This window comes from Miniopterus schreibersii (genome assembly GCF_964146895.1).
Source record: "Miniopterus schreibersii genome assembly, chromosome: 2".
NCBI lineage: Eukaryota > Metazoa > Chordata > Mammalia > Chiroptera > Miniopteridae > Miniopterus > Miniopterus schreibersii.
Window position 1 is genome coordinate 143,435,855 of NC_138102.1, and position 18,712 is coordinate 143,454,566.

Genomic DNA, 18,712 nt, shown 5'->3' on the forward strand with positions numbered 1-18,712 from the left:
TCACAGTCAACTGCTTTAAGAATAAAGTACAACCTTATTTGCCATTGTAGGTTTTGGCTAAGTAAGGGATGTATCAGCACAACTCCAAAGCCTTTCCCATGGGACTCTAGTATTTTATTAAATACTGATAGTCATGGCAGTCTGGCTGGTTACTTGAATTTTGGCTCCACCACTTACTACCCATTTTACCTACCCCTTGCTATTCCCCATGTGGTCACAGCAGACCAAGAGAATAGCTGGAAGCTTGCTGAAAAATGCAGAATCTGAAGCCTTCTCAGACCTACAGATTTGGATCTGCATTGTATTACCTAGAGGCGACACGCCCATGCCGAAGTCTGAGCAACATTGGCCCAATCTATTTGAGCCTGATTTTATCACCATTTGTCAATTCAGGTCTAAGTGAAACAAACCACTTAGCACAATACAGGGTGTCCTCTCAAAAATGTATATACACTTTGAATTACAGTGTTTATTAAAATACATTTCATTTTTTAAATTGAGCTTAGCAGCTGTTAAAAGTGTATATACATTTTTTTTGGATACACTGTACATCGCACACAGAAGCCACTGGAAATGTTTATCGAGTGATCAGGTGGATAGTCTGCCGGCCTCCATCCCCAACTGGCCTTGAGTAAGTGGTGCAAGTATTTACTGGGATACAGAAGAGGCCAGTTTGACATTCAAAACAAACAAACATCTCCTTTATTGCAAAGTTTAGGACACAATGGACTTCACGGAACAACAGAAATAAGACAATCCCAAGACACCGGAGTGTAACATTGCAGCCGACAGATTAATACTCTTCACCCTCATCCTCTCCCTCAACACTGTCTGCTCCAACCTCCTCGTAATCTTTCTCAAGGGCAGCCATGTCCTCACGGGCTTCAGAAAACTCTCCTTCCTCCATGCCCTCACCCACGTACCAGTGGACAAAGGCACGCTTGGCATACATCAGGTCAAACTTGTGGTCCAGGCGAGCCCAGGCCTCAGCAATAGCTGTGGTGTTGCTTAGCATGCACACAGCTCGCTGTACTCTGGCCAGGTCCCCACCAGGCACCACAGTGGGAGGCTGGTAATTAATGCCAACTTTGAAGCCAGTGGGGCACCAGTCTACAAACTGGATGCTGCGCTTGGTCTTGATGGTGGCAATGGCAGCATTGACATCTTTGGGAACCACATCACCACGGTACAACAGGCAGCAAGCCATGTATTTACCATGGCGAGGGTCACACTTCACCATCTGGTTGGCTGGCTCAAAGCATGCATTGGTGATCTCTGCTACAGTAAGCTGCTCATGGTAGGCTTTCTCAGCAGAGATGACAGGGGCATATGTGGCCAGAGGGAAGTGGATGCGGGGATAGGGCACCAGGTTGGTCTGGAATTCAGTCAGATCAACATTCAGGGCTCCATCAAACCTGAGGGAAGCAGTGATAGAGGACACAATCTGGCTAATAAGGCGGTTAAGGTTAGTGTAGGACGGACGCTCAATATCGAGGTTTCTACGACAGATGTCATAGATGGCCTCATTGTCAACCATGAAGGCACAATCAGAGTGCTCCAGGGTGGTGTGGGTGGTGAGGATGGAGTTGTAGGGCTCAACTACAGCTGTGGAAACCTGGGGGGCCGGGTAAATGGAGAACTCCAGCTTGGACTTCTTGCCATAATCGACAGAGAGACGTTCCATCAGCAGGGAGGTGAACCCAGAGCCAGTTCCCCCACCAAAGCTGTGGAAAACCAAGAAGCCCTGAAGACCTGTGCACTGGTCAGCCTGGAAAAGAAAAGTTTAAATTTTAGCTTCGGTGAAAGCTGCAATGACTTCTTTAAATCCATAATTACTACATTGATTGAGATTTTTAAAATCTTTTGAATATTTGCTAAGAAAGCAGTTGTAAAAAGCTTCCAAAGTGCTAAGTGATTCAGAGAAACTTTTCACCATCAACTCCTGGGGGAAGGGGGTGTCTGCTAAAAGGCTATTTTAAAATGAACTATTTTCACCTCTGAAGGCAGAGGAATCATGAGGTCTGAAATGAATGCAGAGCCCAAGTTTAGTGACTGGGAGGGCAACCTTTGGTGCCCTTGTTGTGACCACAGAACAAGGGTAACTTCTTATCAGCTGGAGAGCTCCCAAGGGCAGGCCTGGGACCACCAGCTACTTACAATGGGTGTCTTACAAAGATTTGGCAGCTGCTGTCCGAGCTGGAATACAACAGATTAGCCAAGTTGAATGCCCTGGTATTGGAGTCAGGCTGAGTCTGGATCTGGTCTACTAGGTCCTTGCTGTGTGACTTTGACCAAATCCATTTCTCAATCTCGGTTTTCTCATTTAGTAAATGAGAAGAATAGTAATCTACCTCAGGTTGTTGAGAATTAAATGACACTTGGAACTGCTTGGCACAGAAAGCCCAGTCATTCTGGGAAAGGTCATGGTTCCATAAGACCTTTGGGGCTTTCCATCACTCAACTGAGCTGTTCCAGTTAGCAATCTGCAACTCTATGAAAAGATGATTTTGATCTTCCAAACAAAATATTCTGTTGACAACCCTCGCTTCTCAAATGTGCTCAGGGATTTGTGGACATTCTCTACCAACCCCTCAGAGTTCACTTGTCCAGTGGGTCCCTATACTGAATGAGATCAATGTACAGGGCAGACCCTAGTCTACCAATTATATCCATCGAACCTCATATGGACACAGTAGTAACACCAAGGACAAATGCAATGGTTTTGGTAGTTAATGAACATCACTCCTAAACCCTCAATGGCTTATTTGTCCCGAAAGGAGGGACCTGATTTCCAAGTCAGTGTTTGTAGCTGAAGTGTGACTTGCAAACATAGGAACCATTAACCCAATTTTGCTGAAGAGAGTAGGATAAACATCTGGAAAAAGTATAAAGCCATGGGTGATGCAAGGGCATGCTTTTTAAAACAGACCAGTTGTGGCTGGGCTTAGTATACTGGGATTTTCCTAACAAGCTACTCTACTCAAGCATTCATTCTTGATTTTGGGTTAATTACTTACAAGCTGCCCACATTTCTAAGGAGCAAAGAGTCAGCTGACTGCGACTCTTAATTAAAAATGACCCAAACAGAAGTTATCAACTTCAATGATGTGAAAACAGTTGCCTAAGACTTTTCTGCCATAGAACAAGTCCACACTGCCCTGAGCTCTACTAGAAAAGCAAGCCTATTGCCTTTTCTGTTCGTATCTCACTCAGTGCCTTCCTAGCTTCAATGACCGGTACCTGCTTCTATAAGGGAGCTCCCCTGACTCCACTTTCAATGTTGCTGAATGTTTCCAGTGTTGGCCATTTCTAATCAGTGTCATACTGGCTACTTGAGCTCTGAACTTCTTGTACTAACATAAGGCATCAGCCCAGATTTTTCTTTTGAAAAGTTTGATCATTTAGTTACATGTCAAAGTCAGCCACCTAATCACGCAGGGTCAAAGATAACCTAAAAAGGGATGTCTCAGCTTAAAGCAGGAAAACTGACTGATTAATATGAACAAGGATGTTTAATGGTCTTATATGTAAAACTGTTAAGACCCCGGTTCTCATCCTGACTCCTGGTAAAATGCCCTCACTAAATGAGCCATTGTCCAAATATGCCTTGTAAGACATAGAAATAGGCAAAAGAGCACTTGTCCCTACCTCAAATAGTAGTCCCAAAACCCAGAACTTGTATGGTTTAGAAGTCCAGTTATTTAGTGAGCAGTCTAAGGCCCACTTTATTTATTTAGCAATAATTAAAAAAAAAAAAATTTAAGATTTTTTAGAGAGGAAGAGAGAGGGAGAGAAACTTTAGTGTGAGAGTGAACATTGATCAGCTGTCTCCTGCATGCCCCCTACCAGGAATCAAGCCTGTAACCCGGGCATATGCCCTGATTGGGAATGGAACCAGCAGCTTTTCAGTGCACATGATGCCCAACCAGCCGAGATACATTAGCCAGGGCCTTTGGCCTATTTTAGTGCGCAAAGAATGATTCTAGTAGTTTGGTCTCTCTTAAAACTCTAAGAGAAAACTGTCACCCCACTTTAAATTGAGTACTGTGCTTACCAGTTTCCGAATTCGGTCCAGGACAAGGTCAATGATCTCCTTGCCAATGGTGTAGTGTCCACGGGCATAGTTATTGGCAGCATCTTCCTTGCCTGTGATCAGCTGCTCAGGGTGGAAGAGCTGGCGGTAGGTACCAGTGCGAACTTCATCTGCAAAAGGCAACCAAAGCAGCCACCCATCACTAACAACCTGCACAAGCCTGCTCAGCCCCAGGGCCTCAACAGAGCCCCCAGGACACACCTCCTGTCCCAGACCCCTGGGATCTTACTCAGATTACTGAGGTCAACTCACCAATGACTGTGGGTTCCAGGTCTACAAACACTGCCCTGGGCACATGCTTGCCAGCGCCTGTCTCACTGAAGAAGGTGTTGAAGGAATCATCCCCCCCCCCAATGGTCTTGTCACTTGGCATCTGGCCATCGGGCTGGATGCCGTGCTCCAGGCAGTAGAGCTCCCAGCAGGCATTGCCGATCTGGACACCAGCCTGGCCAACATGGATGGAGATGCACTCACGCTGTGGGAGGAAGAAAGGAAAATGTCAGAATGTGACACATAAGTTGGGACATTTAGGAACGATTCACACCAAAATGACTAACTTTCAGGATAGATTAATCACCCTTCTCCTGCCCTGGGACTATTGCACAAGTAACAGTCTTTGTGGAAGACTAATTCAGAGAAAATGCTTGGGAAAACGGAAGATATGTTAATGAACTACTAGGCAGACTAGAGCCCAGAACCCTTCCTTTGTAGCCACATTAGAAGTCAGGTTTCTACCCATCTCTGGAAGACAAAGCAGCTCTACAGCAGTCCATTTCCCCCAGCTCCTGGAAAACATGCTGAGGAGTCCTTAGAGGCATGCAAAACTGTCCTTCAGCTGTGACTCACTCAGATTGGGTAACTATTGAGCTCCTTCCGGTACCTCTTTAATCCTATTCTTTAAAAGACAAGAGCTTCTCCCTCCCCCTTTAAAACCAGCTTAAACCAGCAAACTACAGCCATATGACTCATGGACAAAACACCAGATAAGCAGCAGTTAGCTGTATTTAAAAAACTGGTCAGAGGCAGCCTTTTAACACTGTGGAAGAATTTAATCTTAAGGAAGAACATTTTTCCTTCACTATCAACACTCCTGAGGGAGAGGATGGGAGGGTGGAGACACATGGTAATAAAAGCTAGAAGTATCACCATGGTCCGTGTGCTCACTGGTTAGAGCCTTGGCCAGAGGACGGGGTGGGGTGGGGGGTGTTGATTTCATTGTCAAGGGCACATATCTGGGTTGTGGGTTCTATTCCCAGTCAGGGTATGTGCAGAAGGCAACCAGTCGATCGATGTGTCTCCCCCCCACTTCCACTCTCTCCAAAACAAAATCAATGGAAAAATATCCTCAGTGAGGATTGACAAACAGACAGACAAAAAAAGCTAGAAGCGTCACCAAACTTTACTAACAATTTTGGCAATTAGCGGTTTCCTAGTAAATTGTACAAATATCTTTGGCACTGGAAAAAGTCTACAGTTTCAAGAATTTAACAATACTATTAAGAAAATGTTTTCCTTTATTCGCTGAGCAAAAGTAGTTTCTGTTAACAAACTCATTCCTGTTTAGTAAAACAAGGCAATGAACATCTATACCCACAGACTGAAGAGGGAAACAAAAAAGGGCGTTGTATTTCATCCTAAGTCAGATTAGCTACTTTGGGGACTGGCAGGGGACTTTCAGAATGTTGACACCAAATATCTTCCATTTTCTTCAAATAAGAGGGTTTCAAGTTTTTAAAAGACACTAATAGGAAACTAGCTAAAGAAAATTCAACACCAGCCAAGATCTCAAGGAGTCTAGTTTCATAACCTGAGATAATAAAACCCTAATCACTCACAACCTTGGACTGTGGTCCCCTCCTTCCCACCTCCACTCCCCATAAAACAATCATGGTCTCCTGATCACATCAGCAAGCTCAGGGATCACCTGCATCTACTCACCCAGCTTTAGGGCTATGGGAGAAAGGGGAGTTGTTTGTTCTAATGAACCCATGACTATTTACCATTGCATCATGTTTACCTTTAACTGGACTTTGGAAACTCCACAGCTCAAGAAAGTTAGAACCAGAGAGATCTGTCCATGACAGACCTGGGCCCAAGGAGATAAAGTATCGGAGAAGATACTCTCAATCTAACGAAGTGCTTCTTCTATTGAAGCCTCTTGAGCCCCAAAACTTTCAATGTTCAACAGTCTAACCTAATTCCTCGTTTAAACTGTGCCCTCCACTACCCCATGGCCACTAGGGAGATGGAGAGACAGACACAGGTGATGTTGCCAATTAGTTTAGCTTTAACTGGATAAGTACCCATTGTCTCTCTTTTATTTATTAATTTTAGAGAGAGAGCGGAAGGGGGGAGAAACATCAATTTTTTGTTCCACGTATTTATGCATTCATTGGTTAACTCCCATATGTGCCCTGATCAGGGATTGAACCCACAAACTTGGGAGTATCCGGAGGATGCTCCAAACCAACTGAGCTATCTGACTCTCTTGTAAAAAACTATTAATCTAAGCTGTGATTGCTGAAATAGGTCTGCTGCTTCTCCTCTCCTGTCCTTCAAACCAATAATTTTCAACACTTTTCGTCTCACGGCACACATAAACTACTAAAATTCTGCAGCATACCAAAAATATATATATATATTGACGATCTGACACACACACAAAAAGGTATTTTGATTATCCACACTGGATGGCTATTGTGTTGGCTGTTGTCATCTTATTTGACAATCTAAGGGGAAAGAGGTCAGTGCCCCTGACTAGTCAAGTATTGTATGTTTTAAAAATTCTTGTGGCACACTGGTTGAAAATCGCTGCTTTAAACAACCACACAACTTTCTGAATCACTGTTACCAGCATTTTTGGTTTTGCTTGGTGAAAAGCACTCAGGCAAGTTGTTACAGTCAGACACACTTTCAGTAACTGTGGTAATCTCTGAAGAATGTAACTCCCCGACTATTCACTGTATTTCTTTCTTTTTTTAAGATACTATTTTGAAAACACTTGATACATAAATGCTAGTTTTAAAACACGGCTTATTTTAGGTAGACCAACAGAGGCTCTCTCAGTTGTTTTCAATACCTCTGGAAGCTATACAGAAAATACTCAAGTTGTGTAGAGTTTCATGTTTCTTTAAAACTACGAATACATCGTCAATACTAGTTTACTCTGTGGTTTTTACAAGAAAATATCCTTTCATGGGCTTGTTTTTAAAAACCTGGCTTAAGCTATAAACCGCCCTCTAAAGGAACACCAGAAATACAGGATTAGACGTGAAGAGGAGCCTGCCTCCAGCCTCCAGCCTCCAGGTGGGCTGGTGCAATAGAAACCTCTCCCCGGAGCCCGGCCACAGGTGACTCAGCAGCGAGTCACCGGGCGCCGGCGGGGGGGCCGGGAGCGTCCGCACCTTCCGCGCGGAAGCGCGCGAGGAGCTCCAGGTGCTTCCACTGCGGACGGGAAGGTGAGGTCACTGGGGAGGGGGGAACCGAGGGGTTTTTAGTTTCCACAAGTCCCTGGGAGCCCTGTGAAGCCTTCCCTTGGGCGGCGGCGGGCTCCGGGGCAACACTCCCTCGTCAGGATGGAGACGGCTTTCCGCGCCACCGAGGGCAGTGCCCGGGCCGCGTCTTCAAGAGCGACGAGGAGTCCGCCCCGCGAACTCGGCGGCCCGGCCTCGTCACCAGAAGCCAGTTTGCCCGGAGGCGTCCAGGATGCGGCCCCACGTGCCACCCGGGTCTCGCCACCCACACCGACTGCTCTCTGTCCCAGCCCCCCCCTCCACCGCCCGGGGAACCCCCACCGGGGACCCCGACCCCCCTCCACCCCGACCCCCCACTCACCATAACTGAGACGAGTAGGGCTCCGCGGGGCTGAAAAAGGCGAGGGACGGGCAACTAGGACCTCCCACTGACAGATTACCAAGGAATCCGGGGGAGAAGTGACCGAGCCGCCCGCCCGCCGCGCCCTATATACCCACCCCTTGCCGGGGGGCGGGCACTGACCCCGCCCCGCCCCGCGGCCCCGCCTCCAGCTGCGGGGCACCTGGCCGGACGGCCCCCCCACGAGGGCGGGCGGGGTGGGGACGGGCACGTGGCGCTGATTGGTGAGTTCAAAAGTTCAAACCAAACTCTCAGAAGGAGCCGGAAGAACCAGGAAGGGGAGGAGACGCCCTGCGGCGGGTGGGGAAAGGGATGGGGCCGCGCCCGGAAGGATCCCCGGAGGGACTGTCCTGGGGGGCGGGGTGTTGGGGGGCCAAGCGCAAGAGAGGACTGGCGCCCAGTAAAGGGAGCTGCGGCCTCCCGCCGCGCGCCCCACCCTCGGTCCCCAGCCCTCAGGGACCCTCCCGGAGGCCCCTAGCCGGTCCCCCCGCGCGGCGGCGGCGTTTCCTGGGGAGGGGGCCTGGCCCCGCGGGTGTGGGTCGGCGGGCATCCTCCCAGCGCCCCGAGGTCGCAGGTTCGATCCCCGTCAGGGCACTTGCCGGGGTTTCGGGCTCGATCCCCAGCAGGGGGCATGGAGGAGGCAGCCGATGGATGTTATTACCTCTCTCTTCCTCTCTGAAGTCAATAAAAACATATTTTTAGAAAATGCCTCATCCTTGCCCCCTTCTTTGTCATTGTCTGCATTTCCAGCCATTACCCTCTAGCCACCAAGACTGAAGACGATGGGGAATGAACCAGATTCTGCTTGAATCTATGGGTCGTTGGGCTGGGAATGTTTGGGAGGCTGCTCCTCTGCAGGCTGTGGTCTCTACTGTGAAGCGTTTTAATTAAAAAGAACCTCAATAAAGTTATAAGTGCAACTGCCTTATCAAAAAACTTTAAGTAAATTATATAATTCATTAGAAGGTGTAGAGTGCTATAGAAAAGTACAGAGCAAAGTAAAGTGGAATGAGAGTTCTAGCGGGGTGGAGGGTGGGGGAGTGGGAGGAAGGTTCTGTCCTGGAGAGGGAATTCCCCCTCTACCCTTCCCGAGTTCTTGCAGCTAAACTAGTAAGGAATTTAAGTAGAATGTAAGCTAGGGCAGTAAGTTAGTAAAATTAAGGAGGATTTGTTTATTTTACAGAGCTGAGAGATTTCTCAGCTCTCCATTCTCTACTTCTTGGGTTGCTCCTTAGCTCATCTATAGCAGGGAAAGTACTTTCTGTGTGTGTTTAATATATCTTTACTGATTTCAGAGAGAGGAAGGGAGAGAGAGAGAGAGAGAGAGAGAAACATCAATGATGAGTCATTGATCAGCTGCCTCCTGCACGCCCCTGACTGGGGATGGAGCCTGCAACCCGGGCATGTGCCCTGACCGGAAATTGAAACGTGATCTCCTGGATCCTAGGTCGATGCTCAACTGCTGACTTATGCCCGGCCAGGCAGGGAAGGTACTTTTAATGTGGAGATTTATTTTTTACATTTAGCCAGAGTCTGAGAGCTCCTCTTGCTCCTGCTGCTTCTAAAGTGATTTTAACTCAAAATAATCAATATGCCACTGTGGCATAATGGGATATTTTGGAGCCGCCTACCTTGGGCCCTAACGGTTGCAATATAAACAAAATGGCCAGGGTTAGCCTTCATGATAAGTGAGATCTGAACAAAGACTTGAATGTCATGAGAGGTCAGCCAAACGGCTATCTAGGAGAAGAGCAGTCTCAGAACAGTGAGCAGCTGGAGCAAAGGCAAGAGTGTTCTTGGAAGGAAGAGCAGGTAGGCCAGTTTGGCTGGAAAAGATGAATAATGGGAGATGAGAGAGCCAGATCGCGTAGCTTCTGGTAAGATGCTGCAAGTCCTGTGGCTTTTCCTCTGACGTGGGGAGCCAATGTAGGGTTCAAAACACAGAAGCGACATGGCCTGATTACCTTTTTTAAAAACTCTGGTTATTGTGTTGAGCATAGATTACAGGAGGGCACAGGTAGACGCAGGAAGACAACTTAAGATGATAACTCACTGCAGTAACCCTTCGGAGAGATCATGAACACTCAGACCAGAGTGGTAGCAGAGGAAGTGCTGAAAGGGTTTGGAGTTGGCCACGTTCTGAAGATAGGGCCAAAATGATTTTCCAAAGTCTCGCCCATGAGGGAAAGAGAAGCCAAGGATTACTCTAGAGATTTTTGCCTGACCAAGAGGTGGATGTGCCATCAATAGATGCAAAAGGCTATGAATGGTGGAGGCTTGGAGGGGGATGATATCAAGGGTTTGTTTTTGGTCAAGATGTTGAAGTCCATGCGGAGGTGATGACGTCCAATACACAGCTGGATATGAGAGTCTGGATTTCAAGGGAGAGAGATCTGGGTAGAGATACACACCTAAAGGCCACCCTAAAGTCATGGCATTGGGTGAGATCTCTGAGGGAGTGAGCGTAGAAATAGAAGAGGAAGGACTGAGCTCTGGGAGAACTAGGAAACGCATAGCAAGAGGGAACAGCCAGTGAGTTCAGAGGGAACCCAAGAGTGTGAGGTCCTGGAAATCAAGGAAGAAGTGATCAGCAGTGTCAAATAATGCTGCCAATAGGTCAAGAGGAGAACTCAGAAATGACCACTCAATTTAGCCACATGGATGTCACTAGTAACCTTGATAAGAACAGTTCAGCGTGGCAATTTAAAAATAATAGACATTTTATTTTTAGATTCTGTTTTCATATAATCCATTAACAAAATACCTTATTTTTCACCCTCTCATTGCCTACTCCCTCATATCCAAGCAGATAGCCCCCAAGGAACCACAATATGTTTAAGGGTTTTACAGTCCTGATTACCTTGGTTTGGATTCTGGCTTTTTTTGTTTTGTAGTGTGGGTCCTTGAGCACATTTCTCAATCTCTCTAAAATCTCCTCCCTTACAAAATAGGGATAGTATCTAATTTATGAGGATTAAATAAGATAAATAATACATAGCACATACACATAGTAAAGCGCTAAGTAAAATCAGTAGCTGTTACTGTTGGAGGTGGTGGTGGTAGCAGACAAAATTAGAGGTGAAGATGCATCCTGTTGCATTTAAAACCATTTGGAGCATTGGGATCCATATTTAAGTTTGCCGCCCTGTGCTAGATTTTTTTTTTTTTTTTTTTGAGGAGGTGGGGAATCTTTTTCCTGGACAGTTAAAAATTTAACCTTTATTAAACAGGTCTTGTCCAGCCGGTGTGGCTCAGCAGTTGAGCACTGACCTATGAACCAGGAGATCACGATTTGATTCCCGTTTAGGGCACATGCCTGGGTTGCGGGCTCGATCCCCAGCTTGGGGTGTGCAAGAGGCAGCTGATCAATGACTATCTCTTATCATTGATGTTTCTCTCTCTCTCTCCCTCTCCCTTCCTCTCCCTGAAATCAATAAAAATATATTAAAAACAAATCACGTCTTTATGGGTCTAAAAATTACTGAGTGAGGAGATGCAAAAACCAATCTTACTTTCCAGAAGTTGAAATGAAATTTTCCAGAAGTCACCACAAACATGTTGAGTTATTAACAGAGCCAGTGCTCTGCTATTTTTGGTGATATAACTTTGGACTGGCATCTCTCCTTCTTGGGGCCAGGTTTTGCAAGCACAATATAAGGGGGTTGGACAGGAATCCTAAGGCCTCGTCCAGCCCTAATATTTTGTGATGCTGTAACCTGAGGCTTCTGCTGTTCATGTGAGCTGTACAAAAATGAGCAAAGTTGAAAACATGCTTCATTCAGTCAGGGTCTCTAACAAGCACGAGTATATTAGATAAATACTTACAGATGGGGCTTTTGCTGGAGTCTTACGAGGCTTTAGGGGAACAAATGCTGCATAACTACTCTGGCTTGAGGGAGTTTGGACTTCAAATTGCTGTGGTATAGCATGTCCACAAAACATTAGTAAAGAGAAGGTAAATCCAATAAAATGGAACCTTCTGGTTTTTTCAGTCTAATTCCTGTTTTCTATGCTAGGATACCAGTGATAGTGAAAAATGTGTTTGTGTTCAGTTACAAATTACATGTTACAAATAATAATGGCATCAGGATATTTTGTGCTCATATGGCAATTTATAACAACATATTTTCTACTCCAATAGTGTCTGGGAAAGTTTTCAAAACTGTTTTTAACAAAGGTATTTATTATGGAACTGTGGGAAATAAGGTCCTAAGACTTCAAATAATTACCCTACACCACAGGAGGTAGAACCCAGAATAAGTGCCTAAAATGACAGCCGCTTCTTTTACATCTCGGCCCTTCCCTAGAAGTGGCTCTAGTTCACAGGGAAAGGAAGTCCCAGAAAAATCAGTTATTGAATTCGTTAAGTCAAGGCTTTTACTAATTTAACATGAAAAAAAAAAGAATTTGTCGGACTTTCAAGACCTCCAAAGGAGGTCAGCTAGGACTCCTTGCAGTTAAGTTCAACCACGGTCTTTACAATAAGTATTTAAAAATCTATGAATTTCCAGGCAGTTTGTTTTTTCTTCTTTTTACCCCTTGTCAATACAGGAGAGCAGGGCATTATCTTCTAGGTAATATGTTATTTTCTTTTTTGGGGGAAAAATAATCTTTGCATCATTTAACTTTCACTCACTGCTTTATTTATTTATTTATTTATTTATTTATTTATTTATTTATTTTTAATCCTCAACTGAGGATATTTTTTCCATTGCTTTATCAGTGAGTGGAAGGGAGAGAGAGAAACACCAACGTGAGAGAGACACATGGATTGGTTGCCTCCCGCATGTGCCCGACTGGGGGCCGGGGATGGGGCCTGCAACCAAGGTACGTGCCTTTGGCTGGGATTGAACCCAGAGCCCTTAAATCCTCCGGCAGAAGCTCTAACCACTGAGTGAGACAGGCTGGGGCTCACTGCTCTTTTAATCCTGCTAATATTTGCGGCCTTTACAACTTTCTTACAGGGTCTTTCAAAGCTCCCCTCCCCCGTGGTGGGAGCGGTGTTTGGACTTCTTCCTGCCCTTGGGACTCTCTGTGAAATGCTAGCTCCATTCTGGGAGATTACCAGAGAAGATTGGCTTTCATCTCCGAAATTTCACATTTTATTTCCACTGAGACATCATTTGACGTGTTCTAATCAGGTTTATAGTCCCTAAAAATATAATACTTTGAGTTGTTTCCTCACAGTGACTGACTGAAATAGGTTTGCTTCCCTTACATTTCCGCTCTGTATACTACAGCGAAGCCTTCTTACCCAAGCTCTTTCTAATCTCTTCTGTAATTAATTCCCCTCCCCCACCCCTTTAGAATAAACAGGTAACATTCTCTTGCAGAAAATTAAAAGGAACTACTCATATTCTTCAATTATCTACATTATTTATCCAGTAAGTGGACCATAACCTGGAGCCTGGAAATCTTTTCTATTTATGGCAATGTTAATTTAATCATTTAATTTTCCCCCCATATACCTAAAAAGCACCTAGGCAGCCCACAGTGGCAGGCCGCTGATGGTCTTCTGTCCTGTGACTATCACCTCTGGCCAGCAGGGAGACAGTGGGGAATTTACTTAGAACCTGTGACTGTCAGGATACTCTTTCCCCTTTGCTTTTCCCGGGATCTCTCTCCTGCGCCCTCCTCCCAGGACACAGAGCCAGCCATTCTCAAGGGCACCAAGTATTTGTTTTTTTCCTACCTAATTAGTACCATAGCACCTCAATACAAGGGAATATCAGTGCATAAGTTATACACAGTTAGGAAACTTAGGGGCCAAACGGCTATGTGCTCCTCGGGTAGTTTGTTGTAATTAGTTTGAAAGTGCTGGGCCTCGTCCAGTGCCCGTTTCTCCCCACTTCAAGTCAGCGGGAGGCTTCCTCCAGACTCTTGTGCTGATTCCCCTACTCACTGGTGTGTTAGATTTGCAGGAATTTTGTGAGCTAGATGGACAGACATCATGTTGGTAACTTGAAATCAGCAGTGGGGGGTGTATTTACACCAGGGAAACTGGTGAATACTACAGATTAGCTCTCACCTCCACTCCCTGCATCCCACTGCCCCTCCTTCCACACTAACCAAGTCAGGCCGTTTCTCTTGGTTCTTTGAACCCTCTCCTCGCAGCCAGCCAAAGCCCAAAAGCCCAGCCTGGCTTCTCCCAGTTCGAGCTTTCAGGACTAAGAAAGGGTTACCTCCTAGCCTCTTCAATCCCCAGAAACTTCCTCATGGTACTTTCCCAGTACTTTTATCTCTTGGGTCCTAAAAGCTCCCAAACTCCTCTACTCCCCCCTCCCCCACCTCCAACCCCTCCCCAGGATCTCCACCCATGTCAGGACCCTGGGCTTTCATCCCCAAACTGAGGAGTTTCCATACTTTTAAGTTATTTATTCTCCGTAATAACACTACGAGGTAGAAACTATTGTTACCTCCATTTTACAGAAGAGGACATTGAAGCTCATGGGGTTAAGTAACTTTATCTAGAGACACGCTGGCCCAGGCTGTGTTAGGCCCAGCCTTCTTCTCTGGGATTCCCACCCCTTTCCTCGGGAGGTCTGCTTGAACGCCCTCAGTTTCAAACCACTGTCTTGTCTCCAAAAACATTAATATGAAACCACATTTATATCTACAATTTTAATTACATGTTTATTGCTCCAAGTCCTCCAGACCTGGAATGATCCCCAAACCCTTCAGCTATAAGGCACCGTGGAGGGAGGAGGCTGGTGCAGAGTTCTAACAGGTGTGGACCTGGACTCACATGGGTCTCTATTTTTATAGCATTTGCTATTTTGACCCTCTAGTCCTTTTTAGTGTATTTTTTCCCTCTTACCCTCCAGCTTTTCCTGTGCTGATAGAGTCGGGAATATTAGCCTTTTAGAAACCCTGCAAGATTTTTGCTTGTCTCTGATACATCAAGAGTTCCGCATTTTAAATCACACACTTCTTTGTTTTGGTAAGTTGCGGTCCCTGCTGACCTTGTAAATGAGTTATGTGGAACAGCCTGTAACTACAAAAATCTACTTGCTTACCCTGTTCCATTTATTTGTACAGAACCCAAGGGACAGAGCTCGGTTCACATACTATGGGGAAAAAGAGAGAAGGAAAGAATTCTTTGTGTTCAAAACAAAGAAACAAATTTTACACTGGGGCTGCTATACTCCTTGACTCTGCCTGAGACGACCGATAGTAAACCCAAGTTGTTTCGGAGGAAAGAAAAATTAACCAGGAATGTAGGTCACCCAGCGAGCTATGAAACCTGTTTCCTTGCTGCTGGTTTGCTTGATTGCATTGGGGGGTTTAATGGCCTCTGGTCAGGGCTCAGACAGCCTGCAATGGACTGAGTGTTTGTGTCACCCTCAAATTCACATGCTGAAATCCTAACCTCTACTGTGATGTTAATAGGAGGTGAGGTTTTTGGGAGGTGGAGACCCATGAATGGGATTAGTGCCCTTATAAAAGGGACTCCAGAGAGCTCTCCTGCCATGTGAGATAGGACGGTAAAATGGCAATCGGCACCCTGAAAAGGGTCCTTGCCAGAACTCAGCCATGCTACCAGCCTGAACTCAAAACTCCAGCCTCCAGAACTGTGAGAAATAAGTTTCTGTAGTATATAAGCCACCCAGTTTATGGAATTTTATTCAGCAGCCTGAGCAGACGGGCAAACCCCAAGCACGTGGTTATGGAAGCAGAGGAAGAAGTTCAGGTGCTGATAAGAGAAAGTAGTGGTTACTCAGCAAACAACAGAATCACCCTGACCTCTAGAGAAGGGACAGACTAAAACACAAAGGAGACATCCTGAGGGGTAGGGGAGGTAAAGATTAGAATAACAAAATATTGAAGTCAGGACACTATCAACTCCTCAGTGACAGGAGTGTAAGCTCAGAGAGTCATTACAACTATTAGGAACTGGGAATTCTGGTTCCTGGTGTGATTAAATGGCACAATCTTTGGCAAAGTCCCTGAGTTTCCCCATCTCTGTGTGAGGATAATACCTGCTCTAAAACAGCCTTGTGAAAAGATCACCGGATTGGGATTTAGGAGATTGGATTCTAGTTATAGCACAACTGACCAAGTGGGTCTTAGTTTCATCATTTGTAAAATAAAATCTAGCCTCTAAGATTCCTTATATAATTCGGTCATTTTATATAGTTCCCTGAAAATGTAAAGATTTTCTAGAAATGCAAAATTACATTATTCTTTCTTTTATTCAATAAATACTTATTTAGCTCCTAATGTGTGCTAGGCATTGTACTAGGAACTGAGGATAAGACAAAGTCCCTCAAGGAGTTTACATTGCATTTGGGGAAGAGACACAAAGTAGGAAGGAAAAATAAAGCCCAGTGAGAAGGCCAGAGAGTAAGGAGGAGCTATTTTACCTAATATGGCAAAGAAGGCCTGTCTGATTAGAAGAAAGAATTGAGCCATGGGGGTGTCTGGGGGGAGAGCCCCCCAGGGAATGGCTGGAGCAGAGTGAGGGGAAAGCAATAGGAGGTAAGGGCTGTGGAGGGGGGACTGTGTAGGTGCTCAGAGGCCACCTTAAGGAATCTGGCTTTTTCTCTGAGTGAGACTGAAGTCGTTGGACGGTTCTAAGCAAAGTCGTGACAAGATTAGACTTTTCTTTTAACAGGGTCACTCTGGCCTCTGTGCTTCGAATAGAATGTAGGGAGGTAAGAATGGAAGTAGACAGCCCAGCTAAGCAGAGGAGACGGTGAGAAGTGGCCAGATTCTGGATAGGAATTTCTGGTGGATTGAACGTGGATTGTGAGGAAAATGAAGTTCAAGCCCAGCCAGGCGTAGTTCAGCGGTTGAGCATCAACCTAGGATCCAGGAGATCAGGGTTCAATTCCTGGTCAGGACACATGCCCAGGTTTTGGGCTTGATCCCCAGTCGGGGGCGTGCAGGAGGCAGCTGATCAATCACTCTCTCATCATTGATGTTTCTATCTCTCTCTCCCTCTCCCTTCCTCTCTCTGAAATCAATAAAGATAAATTTTTTTAAAAAAGAGTGACTTCAAGAGTTTGGGCCTGAATGACTGGAAAAGTAGAGTTGATATTAAGACAAGAAGCACTTTGGGAGAAACAGGTATAAGGGTGGTAGGAGCAGGGAGATCAGGGTTTGCTTTGGGCATGTTAAGTGTGAGATGCCTGTTAGGCATCCAAGTGGAGAACTGAAGTAGGAAGTGAATCAATCTGCATATGGACCCCAGGGTGGGATGGGGCCAGAACTTCCAACCCAGATCCTCAAGTTTCCATATCAGGGAATCCAGATTCCCTGGGTAGACTAGGAGTGCCTGACAATAGCCCCGTGGCAGAAAAGGACACTGAGACCCATAATAAAATCACCCCGAGGAAAGTGGAGGTCTAGGCTAGTGATGCAGGTCAAAACCAGACCCCAAGTACTGATGTGGGAGCTCCTGTACAAACAGAACCAGAGACTGGAAGCCCTTTGGAGCCAAGCCAGCCAAGTGTGTGTGAGAATTTCATCTGGGAGAGCTAGCTCCCTCTCTGCCAGAGTTGGAACACCACCAATCTGCCTCACTCCCCTTGACCCAATTTGGCATGTGTAAACCTCCCAAGATTTTGAACAGTTTGTGAGTCATCCTACTAGGAGGAGGGACACTCTTTGAAAGGTGTTCACAGAGTAGAAATTGGTAGACATTGGTGTCTAATTGGATTGGAGAGTGAGGGACGTGAAATGGCTCTGAAGTTTCTATCTCTGGAGGCTAAGCTGGTAATCGTGATAGGAAATACCAGAGGCGTTGTGTGTGTGTTGGGGGTGAGGGGGGGGGCTGCAGGGTTACTTCTGTTTATTTATTTTTTAATGGGAGGCTGGAGTGAGATTGCTTTTGGCCTTCCAGTAGAGAGTTTTGGATTCCTTCAGAACACAGTAGAGAGGTCTAGTAAGTATGGGGATCTGGACCGGGAGCTCGAGGGGAACTTGAAGGCACCAGTGTTGTGGGGCTTAGCATGGCAAACACTAGTAAAATGTCTATGTGACCAGTCTTTTTTTTCTTTTTTTTTAAATATATCTTTATGGATTTCAGAGAGAGGAGAGGGAGAGAGAGAGATAGAAACATCAATAATGAGAGTCATTGATCGGCTGCAGCCCGCAACCTGGGCATGTGCCCTGACCGGGAATCGAACACTGATCGCCTGGATCCTAGGTCGACGCTCAACCACTGAGCCACGCCCGGCCAGGCTGTGACCAGTCTTGTAGCATATGTAAATGATAGAAATGAACCCATATAAGTAGCTCATTGTGTTTTCCACAGTTACACAGAGACTCAGGATGTTAAGATAATCTCTCACCTTCCTCAAAGACTTCAACTGCTCACATTCCTCTCCACCCACACTATTAATGATCCCTTTACCTATCTCCTTTACTCTTCATAACAGCCGATCCCAATCCTTCAAGCTCCTAATCTATACTTGCCTGTTCACTCCTAGCAGATAATCTAGATTCCTAATTAGTGATAGGATTAAGGGATCTAACCTGGGCTCTAACAGCTTTCAACAAAATGTCTCTCTTTCTTGTTTCTGATATTATCCTCCCTCTTGTCTCCTCCACTCTTTTTAATACACTTGTGCTCTAGTTTGTTTTTAAATAGGTCTTTATTGACTTCAGAGAGAGGAAGGGAGAGGGGGAGAGAGAGATAGAAACATCAATGATGAGACAGTCACTGATCAGCTGCCTCCTGCACGTCCCCCACTGGGGGTCGAGCCCGAAACCCGGGCATGTGCCTGACCAGGAATTGAACCT

At 45.8% G+C, this 18,712-nt stretch overlaps 1 protein-coding gene and 1 pseudogene across 2 annotated transcripts; both read right to left on the minus strand.

Moving 5' to 3' along the window:
• Nucleotides 1-684: 684 nt before the first annotated feature.
• Nucleotides 685-1,684, minus strand: LOC308553747 (tubulin alpha-1C chain pseudogene; annotated as a pseudogene). The gene has a single exon. The product of its transcript is annotated as a tubulin alpha-1C chain pseudogene (transcript).
• LOC308553748 (tubulin alpha-1A chain-like) lies at nucleotides 685-8,102 on the minus strand. Its single transcript, XM_081129946.1, has 3 exons — nucleotides 7,928-8,102; nucleotides 4,346-4,568; nucleotides 685-4,203 (listed from the first exon to the last, which is right to left on the minus strand). The coding sequence occupies exons 1-3, from the start codon at nucleotides 7,928-7,930 to the stop codon at nucleotides 4,001-4,003; spliced, it is 429 nt and encodes a 142-aa protein (XP_080986072.1). The 5' UTR covers nucleotides 7,931-8,102; the 3' UTR covers nucleotides 685-4,000.
• Between the last annotated feature and the right edge of the window lie 10,610 nt (nucleotides 8,103-18,712).